General features: G+C 39.8%; 1 protein-coding gene across 1 annotated transcript in view; it reads left to right on the forward strand.

Annotated features, from left to right (window-relative positions):
• The window catches only part of LOC119656677 (forkhead box protein O), a 255751-nt gene extending 245598 nt beyond the window's left edge, over window positions 1–10153 (forward strand). The window contains exons 4-9 of the mRNA XM_038063162.1: window positions 1711–2003; window positions 2391–2639; window positions 3657–3819; window positions 3884–4055; window positions 8881–8999; window positions 9113–10153. Coding sequence (XP_037919090.1) covers window positions 1711–2003; window positions 2391–2639; window positions 3657–3819; window positions 3884–4055; window positions 8881–8999; window positions 9113–9337 — 1221 coding nt within the window. The 3' untranslated portion in view covers window positions 9338–10153. The remainder of the gene's footprint in view (window positions 1–1710; window positions 2004–2390; window positions 2640–3656; window positions 3820–3883; window positions 4056–8880; window positions 9000–9112) is intronic.
• Window positions 10154–10803: the final 650 nt, after the last annotated feature.

Genomic DNA, 10803 nt, shown 5'->3' on the forward strand with positions numbered 1-10803 from the left:
GACTCCCCTTTATGTCTGCTGTGTACCTTTTAGTGGCGTGGTTTTTTTTCCTCCTTATTTCGTACTCTTGCTGGTTACACTTATTTACACGAAATTTGATAGATAGGTATGAACTGTGAACTCCACATAAGCAGTGAATCGGATCGTCCTAGGTTGGAGTTAAGGGGGGCTACTATTGACCTGAACCTATAGAACATCCATGCGACATGCTGAATCATTTAGAAGGCATAAGGAGATTTCATTCCAGTTTTGATCTGGTTAAAATGCTAAAATGTTGATTCTTTAGTTACCAATGCGTTTGTATTCTCTTTCGCTCCCGGGGGTTCTGGAAGTCGTAGATTCGGATGAAATGTATTTGCCCTAGTCCAGCTACGAAAGCTTTAATATGCTCGCCACATGAGATGAATGATGGAGGAAAAAAAATTCATTGGTTCACTATGAAAGGTCGAGTTTCTGGCAGATGCTGGATGGGAAACCTTAGGTTTCCAGTAGATGCCCGATAGGAACTCCTCGTAAGCGGTAGAAGCCCATAGTGTTTTACGTAGGCACCTGTCGTGAGACTTAATCCTACGGTCCTCTTCAGACACGGATTGATTTTGTGACCACAATCAGAGCCCCGCTGAGACAAGCAACAACGGTACCAGTCTATACCAAGTGCATGGCTTAGCATTCATACTGGTGGATGCAAGAATTACCTAAATCTCTACCGAACTATGGAGTACGGCACCCGTGTTGATACGTAACACCACGTCGAGGCCCGAAGGTCTCTTCTCGCTTGAGCACAACCACAACCACAATGAAACTCCCACTAGGGGGGCCAACCGCAAATAACCGAGCCTTCCTCACATACAGCAGGAGTTCACCCGAAGTATGTGAGTCCAGGGGCTTTCCCGGTTCCCATGGTACCAGTATACCCCTGGTAAGGTTTCGTGACCAATTTGCCACTTCAGATGAGTCTCCGTGCAGACTCGGGTCTGATCGCCCTGATTAGGTCTTTGGAGCATTCGCCTACTGAATCACGGCCGGCAAACCAAAGTGATTACAGCGTCTCAGGGTGCCACCACTATGGAGGTTCTCCTCGACCACTTGGTTTTGGTTTGGTCGATAGGGTTGCCGCTTCATCTTCCTCGCCGCCACCTCTGAGCACCTGGTAAGCGGTAAAAGAAAGGGTCGGCACACAGAGCAAATCGCTATTAAAATTTTCAAACTCGCGTTCGTTCAATCGAGCCAACTGGAGATTAAAGGCAGCCATGCACATTTCCGCAGGCCTGTCACTTATGCTGTCCATCTGATCGCCTTTTGAACAGAAAACGTACCGACTAGCCGGATGGCTCCATCTTTGAGATCAACTCTGACCATGCATGAAAAATCCATATTATAAACAGAACGCACATTACCTAGAAGATTCAGGTCAACTGGTTGGCCGAATCTTTTCCGATGAATCACCGGCCGCCTAGATAGTCGAAACTAACAGGGGAGTTAGACCCTAAGTACGTTCCGTGTGACTGCATTGTTGAGTTAGATTTGTAACTTGAACATACTGAATTATTAACGGAAGGCTGTTTACCTCTTTCTTTAAGTATATTATTGTGTTAATTCATAAGTAATATGTGGATACTGTATGATTAGAATAAATGACAAGCTTCTGATATTTATTTTGCATTAACCTACTCCAAAGTACTAACATATTCCATTCTATTCTCTTTACAGAACTCCATTCGACACAACCTCTCCCTACACAATCGCTTTGTGCGCGTACAAAATGAAGGCACTGGCAAATCATCATGGTGGATGTTGAATCCTGACGCAAAACCGGGCAAATCTGTGAGGCGAAGGGCTGCGTCAATGGAAACGTCGAAATATGAAAAGCGACGAGGACGAGCGAAAAAGCGTGTCGAAGCTTTACGCAATGCCGGTGTAACTGGTTTGAATGATGCCACCCCCTCGCCAAGCAGTAGCGTGAGCGAAGGACTTGATCATTTTCCTGAGAGTCCTCTGCATAGGTAACTATTAACTTTAGGATGATATAGGTGCCGAGTTTGCTTCATTTTTTTGAAAATTTTCATATTGCTTGCACTTTTCCCCTTTTGAAGTTAAATTTCGAGTAATTCCTTTGAAGTTTGAAAAATTCATTTTGACAATTTCACTTAAGCATTTATAAAAGTTTCCAATACGTAGCAATAGATTTGGCTTTCTATGTGTAGTCGAGTTTTTTTTTCAATATTAGATTGCTCCCAAGAAGTGCATTTGAAGTTTGAGATGTAACAATGATTCAGATATTCTGTAAACCATTAGAAATATTCTACTATTTAAGTTTCATACGTTATTTTGGTTTGTTTTTGTTAATTTTCGCTTTTTTGTGTTTTTTTCTACGAAAATAATTCCATCAGTAGCGGGGGCTTCCAATTGTCGCCCGACTTCCGCCAACGAGCATCATCGAATGCTAGCTCCTGCGGGCGTTTGAGTCCTATTCCAGCTGTAATAGGCGTGGAGCCTGATTGGAGCTACCCCCAAGCGCAATCGTCATCGGACTTCAACCAAAACACATCATCAACGGTCACGTCAGCGAACACTTCTGCGTTAGACCAGTTAGCAGGATCGCTGGCCGACGAATTGACATTTCAAAATTCACTACAAGGGTCAGTTTCCTTTTCTACTTTTTATTTAGCTTGATTGTCTTCAGTTTGGGTTTTAGTTTGTACTTTAAGGAGGGTATGTGAATGTGTCAGAGGATTCTTACAGTAAAATGTTGTATTGTAATTTTTTAGTAAAGTGTCAAGAAATCGATGTTTTTAAAAATTCAATTTCGGCATATCAAACCTTGTTAGTCTTTTTAAATAGAAAGAGACTGAACTAAAATTTGGGCGACCTGAATAAATTTAGGGATTTCGAATATGAATATGGGGAAAAAAGAAGAAAAATAGTCCAAAGTGGGGTCCCTTGGAATAATAAATTACACTGAAATATCTCATCTTCTTTTGTACAATGTATAGTTTTTTAGCCCCCGTATTTAGTTCGAACTACTTTGTAATGCTCTGTGACGATTTCTGCGGTATTAACGAGAAAGTATTATTAGTTTAACCGTTCATAAATGTGGAAATTAGAACCTTTGTTTTGGGAACTTGGAAAATGCCCCATGGATCAACAATGTCGAAAATATTATTTTGTTCATGATGACTAAATTTTGCTAAAAAAAATTAGATTCGCCACTAAATTCTTGTGAAAAGCTTTATTAAATCTAGAAAACATAAAAGTAACTATTATGATCTGGTGCCAATGAAAATTCGATGATGACTTATCAAAAATATGGGTTTTTTTTAATAATTAAGGTCTTCATTGCTTGAATGTGACTTGCATTTTATTTGAAATTTCCATTTTAGCCCTTTGGCTTTATTACCAAATATCTTAGAAAATTGCATTAATTTTATATATAATATTAAAGTGTTGATTGATTTTATTGTTTAATATCAGGATCCGATATTGCATTTATTTCTAAAAGGCTTAAATAATGTTTCTGTTTTGCATGAGTGATAGCACTTTACTGTTTATTGCACGAATTTTCCTCTAAAAAAATAAAATCTATTCCAATGCTAGACGATCTTATCTAAGCTTAGCTTTTTCTCTTTTTCAAACCAACGATCATACGGATGGAGTAGGTTCGTTACAGCCTCAGGAATTCCTAATCAACCACCACCACCTTATCAGCCCCCACAACCGTTTTCGTTACATGCAACCGTTGCTCAATCCTATGGTATGCAAGCAAATCAATGTCCTTTACACGGTTCTCTTCCCTGCGCTTGCCTGCATAATTCCAGAGAGGTATGTACTGATATAGGCTTGTCTAAAAATTTTATATGAAATAGCCTTTTTCTCTATTTTAAAGGGAATGTCACCATCATCAGGAACTGGAATGTCCCCATCGTATCCTCATAGTGAAGCATCACCTGATACGCTAGGGACATATACCACAGCCGTGCAGATGGGTACGACAGTGAACCCTCGACCACCATCAAATAGTCCGCCATTGACTCCAACGATAAATAATAATAGAGAAGGTAAGACACAATTCAAATTATAGCGCACAATAATATAGAAACACATAGTAAGGAAAGCTTCCTGCTTTAACATTTTTTTCTCTAAATTAGAGTGTCCTTTAGGAAGTAACGGTTTTACAAATGACTCGAAGATATTCTTTCATGTAGGTTTCCTAAAGGGTCTGCCCTTTTTCGACGATAAACGATAGGTGGTGATTTTCATTAACTGAGTAAAAAGGGATATCAATCGACCCGAAAGCTGCAGGATACGTTGAAAAGAAAAGTAGCGTAGTGTAAACGTTTTCCGATCTTTCCAAATGGCCTATGTCTTGAAATGCTATGTACCAGAATATTTTTATACTGGGGATAGAGCAATTCCATGTCGGCATAATCTCTAAAATACACGCTCGTTTCAAACATATTTGGAGATATGACTTGCGATTTCATCCAGGGCAGAGGCAACTCATCAGGCGCTGCCTCACCCCTGTCTTGGGAGCAGCGTGATCGAAGTGATTACAAGGTGGCATTTGTTCCCTTATATTAATTAAAAAATACGACATGTGTATGCATTTATAATGAAGACAAAGAACGCCTTGCAAAATTCAGATCTAAGCCAGTCGAGGTTTGAGAATCGAGGGATTCCTAGCTTCGCCAAACACTTAATGGCGGACCGGACCAGTTGAAAAGCAACATACTTCCACGGTTGTGAATTTTACAAGGCGGTTTTTGTCTTTAAAAAAAAGTTCACAATTTTACCTAAATTTACTGCATCCAGACATCATAAAACGTTATTTTCACAGTAAAGTGAACAGTTTGACTCATTAAATGTATAATACCAGCTACGTAAAAGTGAAGCACCTTTCCAATTCCGAACTTCTTGGTGGCTCGATTGAATATGAAATGGTCAAAGGGTAGTATAGGTCCCAGGGCGAAACGTGGATTGGTACTCACGATGGAGCATAAAACCTGGAAAACCCCTGCTGAATCAACACCAACAGCTCTACTACCAAACCCTATCTCCACCGCTGGTGAGCTGGGTGACCGCTGGAAGCTCTTTCTTAACGAAAAGCTGCAGACGGAGAAGGATGAAGGCGAGTCTCGTACGCCTAAAAACGGGACAAATTGTACCAACTGGTCCTCCAGGTTGGAGGTTGGGTAGAGCTGATAACCCTACACAGAAAACCGAAGTTATGAAGCCAGACAGCTTTTAGGGGTATCGAATTTGTGGACTTCGGCGCAAAACCAGGATGTCTGGAGTTCCTTATTAAGGCAGGCCTAGACCGGATACCGCTTGTTGCGCTGTTGATGATGATGATGAATATGAAATTGTTTTGTTTTCTTTTTACTTTTTGGTTGCTTTTCTGATTTTTTTCCCTCCTCCTCATATATTTTACTGGTAGGAGGCATCCCAAAAATAGATACCGTCCGTCTGCTGTTCTTGCTACTTGCTTTTCAAGCCAAGCTTTCCAAGCCAAGTTGAGTGGTTGTTGAAACTCAACTAAGATTGATTAAGAATCAAGCTCAGGAACCCTTATGGGCACGATTTGAATTTCGGTCAATTGGGCGGTGTTTGTTGTTTTGCTGACTTGACTTCGTCACCAAGAAATATTACCTTGATAAAAAAAATTTCAGAATTACCAACAAATCTCCTGAATCGGAGTAAAAATTCATCAAGCCACCCATTCCTGGAGGCGATACCTGGGTTTATTCAGGATACGAATGAGCCAAAACTAAAAAAAAGGACAGGTCGTTTTCACTCGAATAAGAAAGTAACGCTCACGGTTTTCATCGAATGCGACAGTGCATCATTAATTATTGCCAGAAAGTTCAACAATGGACGGGGGATATTATGTTACTTATTATGAGAAGTTTGTGTTGAAAAGTTGAACAGTTGAACACAATATAATTATTACCCGCGGTTTGGCTCCCTGAAATTACTATGAAGGGAATAGTCTTAATTTTGATGATCATATTAATGAATAGTGGCAACGTGAGCACCGAAGACGAACCAACCAATAACATCAAACCGCACTCGTCAAACAGAAAGAATAAGGATAGGAGAATACAACTTCGAGACCGTTGACAATTTTTCCTATCTAGGGTCGAAAATCACAACCGATAACAGCTACGATGATGAAATCCGCGCACAATTATTTTCAGCCAACAGAGCCTATTTCAGCTTACAAAAACTGTTCCGCTCGAAACGTCCCACCATAGGGTCAAAGCTCTATTATACAAGACAATGATCTTGCCAGTCCTTATGTATTCCTCGGAGACTTAGGTTCTTAGCAAGAAGAATTGCGAACTCTTGGCCGCGTTCGAGAGAAGAATCCTCCGAAGAATTTTTGGCCCCCTACATGAAGATGGACGATTCCGTAGCCTACACAATGACGAAATCTGTGAGCGATACCATGACCGTCCGGTTGTGGATAAAATCCGGCTCACTAGGTTACGATGGGCGGGTCATTTAATCCGTATGGATGAGAATGATCCCACCCGGAAAGTCTATAAGGGCAATGTCTATGGTAGAAAAAGAAGATGAGGCAGACCCTGCCTAAGATGGAGCGATGGCGTAGGTCAGGACGCCAGACAGCTTTCAGGGATATCGAATTGGTGGACCTCGGCGGAAAACCGGAATGTGTGGAATTCCTTATTAAGGCAGGTGTAGACCGGATACCGGTTGTTGCGCCGTTGATGATGATAATATTAATGAATCCTGTATCATGTAATCCATCTGGAGACTTTTTGATCAAATTAGTATATATAAGATCAATATATATAAGATCATTCTACTATACTGGACAGGGGAACGACTGACTAAAGCTGGACTGAAAACAATATTTAAAAAGTCGAAACCGGAAGCTCGACATTTCAAGTATGAAAGGTATCTTTTAGAAAGTAGTAATTTTGCGCGGAATGGAGAGAATTTCGAGGCCTAAATACCAAGTGCGTGGACAAATTTTCCGGTTGGATACTTTCTGAAAATGAGTGCTTAATGTGATTGACCCGTTTTGGAACCCCACTCTTATCTCCTTTGGAACCAAGGTCAACTGTATTTAGATTCAAAAGCGATAGTCGGCATCAGCTCAGCGCTCAATAACTACGATGTGGTGGTGATGTTTTGCAATGTGATGTGTGATGCCACATTACGTTACCTATTGCAGAAGTAATATCGTCCACTTGCGGTGATGTTAGGTAATGCAGTAATATTGTAATGTTTGGATAATGCTCGGTAACTTTTGTGATATTACATCACCTAACCATTTAAAGAATTAATGCCTGTGTCCTGCGGAGGTCCGTTCTAAATATATGACACTGTTTTAGGCACGTACAAAAATTCACTGCCTGTCCAGAGGCGATGAGTAACTCTGGAGTAGTTAAGCGGTTTTTATTCGTATTGAATGCTAACTTTTTGTCCCCGCTGACTGTATTTACAATTGTTAATTTGGACGATTTCAGGCGGATTTACATTGGATAGAATTCGCACTCACATTGTAATTGCCAATTAGATAAACGTGTGTTAACAGTTGCGAATCGGGCGGGTTCTCCAAGCGGAGGTAAGGAACGCTCTGATAGGTTGCCCTACGTCGGACGAAACTCGATGGCGTCTTCGTCCTTTTTTTGATTACTTGGGTACTAAGCCCGAAAAGCGGGATTTGTGGACTGAAAAAAATGTCGCCAGCAAATTGCACACTATTTGGTCCGATTCGACATCAAATGGATAAGAGCACTCTCAATTCCCAGACAAAAGACAAGAAAAAGCTATTTAATCAATTGTGAATAAACATTTGTATAAAAATCATAAAACACGGTTTTGTTAGTAAATTTTGCAATCCACTGATGCGGCTATATGGATTATTCCGAATTACGTGTAAGGATTTCGATTAAGGGAATCGCGGGGTTTTGCGTAAAAGTCTCAATTTTCTCCATAATGATAATCATTCAAATTTTCGCGGTCCAGTTTGTCAGTTGTTACAGGGCCAGTCTATTATTATCGGTCGAAGAAAAGTTCTAGCCTACATAACGACGAAATCTATAAAATCTGGTTCAATATTTATGGTAGAAAAAGAAGACGAGGCAGATCCTGCCTAACATAGAGTGATGGCGTAGGTTAGGACGCCAGACAGCTTTTAGGGATATCGAATTGGTGGACCTCGGCGCAAAGCCGGGCTGTCTGGAGTTCTTTATTAAGGCAGCGCTAGACCGGATACCGATTGTTGCACCGTTGATGATGATGATGATGAAGAAAAGGTCCTGATTCGGAGGAAAGCTTTTGGAACGACCGTTCTAAACTTGATAATTTTCCTCGCTCTTAAATGAGAAAGGCGTCTGGTGCAATTTGTAACTTCTCTTTGAATACACCTTGGGCCTTCATGGCAATGGCTTTGGAGAATAAGTCCTTGATGCAATTGGCCCATTTATGAGAGAAGCCTTCAGTATGTCGACGTATTCAGGAAGTACCACAGCGAGGCTTGTTGGAAGCGATGAGAAATCAAGAGGCTCCAAATAGCATAAGGTCTTTCTGCTATTATAAAAGCAGACTCGTCCTCTCAAGCAACTATGAAAGTTCCGTCGTACCAACTGCAACACATTATATTTTTCACCCCTAGTCAACAAAATACTATCGTCCACAGATGGGTAAACATGAGGAAGCTGTTTAGCATTTTCTAGCCTCCACGTTTGTGTATGAAAATCGTGTAAAACTTACTGATTGTCAATAGACTATTTGCGGAACAAAATAATTACTTCCGCTTGCTAAGAGTCGTATGTTATTGAACCTTGCAGCATTATCCCTCGCTTTTTGTGATACGTACAACAATAAAAATATTTACTATTTACCTTGCAGAAAGCGCGCCATCAACATTAATGGGTCAATTCATAGAAGCTTTAAATAATCAACAGACGCAAATAGAGGAATTCAATCTGGATACCTTTCAAGGCGGATTAGAGTGCAACGTAGAAGAGGTGAGTTGTTTGTAAACATTTACCATCCTCCCTTCGCTCTTGGGCACCCTCCAACCCCTGGATAATTGTCATGCAACAAATTCCACAACATCCTTCTCTGCATATCTTTTCAGTTAATTCAGCAAGAGCTTAGCATCGATGGACTGCTGGACATCAATATCCCGATAACAACTTCCAATCAGAACACAACATCACTTACGAATACTCAGCAGGCAACTACTACAACGACAGCAGTAGGGACGCTAGGTGTGCCGCAAAGTCAATCGACTGCGAATTCCTCGCACACGAGAGTACCATACTCGCAAACAAGTGTCACGCCACCGTCGTGGGTTCATTAGCTTGCAACGAGACCAGTGCTAAATTCTAAGGGAAGATTCTTAAACACAAAATAGAAAAAAAAAACTAAAATTCTAGTGAAATATCAATATGGCGTCACGTCAGTTTACGTTGGCGTCACTGTCGCCATGTTGTTAACGCTGACATTCAGGAAAACAGCTATTTTCTTTGCAAAATAATATATTTAGCAACATTAGCATCCTATCAGGCGGAGAAAATCAGAAAAAAAATTGAAAAATTAAAATTTCAAAAAATCAATTCAAATTCAGTCTAAATTTAGATAAGATTATACCGACAAGGAGTTGTAAAATTTAGTTCATTACCTGTCCAATGGTATCCTGTTTACAAATTGATAAGTGTAAATTTACTACTGTACTGATGAAAGTTGGTTTATAGATACAAGAAATGTTCGAATCGTTCTCAGTTACGGACTTTGTTAAAAACGAGAGGATTCGTCTCGATTCTCGTTCAAGTTTTTTTTTAATTTCTATCTAAATGTCGATAAATTTAATTAATTTAACTTGTAATTTTTGGCAGCAACGAGCCAGCTCTGAAATGATATTTTCCTCCAAATTACGTGTTATCTAGATCCTGGCAAGTTTTATGTTTTTTACTTTTTCTAAATGGACCGTTAAAGTTCGGGTCTTTGTTACTAAGTTGGGAGGAAATTGTTTATTTCATTTGTATAAATTATGTACTAAAATGGAGGAGTAAAAACGAAAAACGCACTATAGAGCTTAGGGTGAAATTGTAAAATCTAGGTTATAACTATTATAAATAATGATAATAAAAAGAAAATAAAGTCATAACGAATGTAATCTACTGTTTGTATGAAGATATTCTATAAAGATACAGCGAAAAGATTTTTAATACGTTTAGATAAAAATTACTTCCAATCATATTTCCCATTCGCGCTAGATACCGGTTAACTTCAGGGACTTTAGTAACAAACCCGCCATCAACATATCTTAACGACAAATTGATTCACTTTCCTGCCTCACCTTACAAGCTGCAAGGCTCAATTTCAAACATTTCAATGATTGAAGAGCGAACTATTTTTTCTGACGAACGTATGTCCATACCATACAAAGGAATCGCTTTGAGCGCCCTTACAACCCCTGGAGATAGTAAATCTCGTTTTTCCTCTTTTTTTCGAAACCACCAGCTGCTCTTCAATGCCAGGAATTCTCAAGACTTTATCCCGTAATCTTTCAGATCATTGAAAACTTTTTTACAATGCTGTTAAGTCTTTTGTGCTCATTCACAAGGCAACAGGATTCTTCTCCTTTGCACGTTTCACTTTTTTCCATATTTTGTTTTGTTACTCCTCAGAACTCTGAGATACGAAATAAAGCGAAAAATTATCTGACAAGAATTAAAAAAAAATGCGAAAATGTAATAGCAAAGATTAAGATCTAAGGAGAGAAGCGAAAGAAGCAACTGGTGGATCTAAAAGGATATCCCCGAA

The sequence above is a fragment of the Hermetia illucens genome, chromosome 5, assembly GCF_905115235.1.
Source record: "Hermetia illucens chromosome 5, iHerIll2.2.curated.20191125, whole genome shotgun sequence".
Lineage (NCBI taxonomy): Eukaryota > Metazoa > Arthropoda > Insecta > Diptera > Stratiomyidae > Hermetia > Hermetia illucens.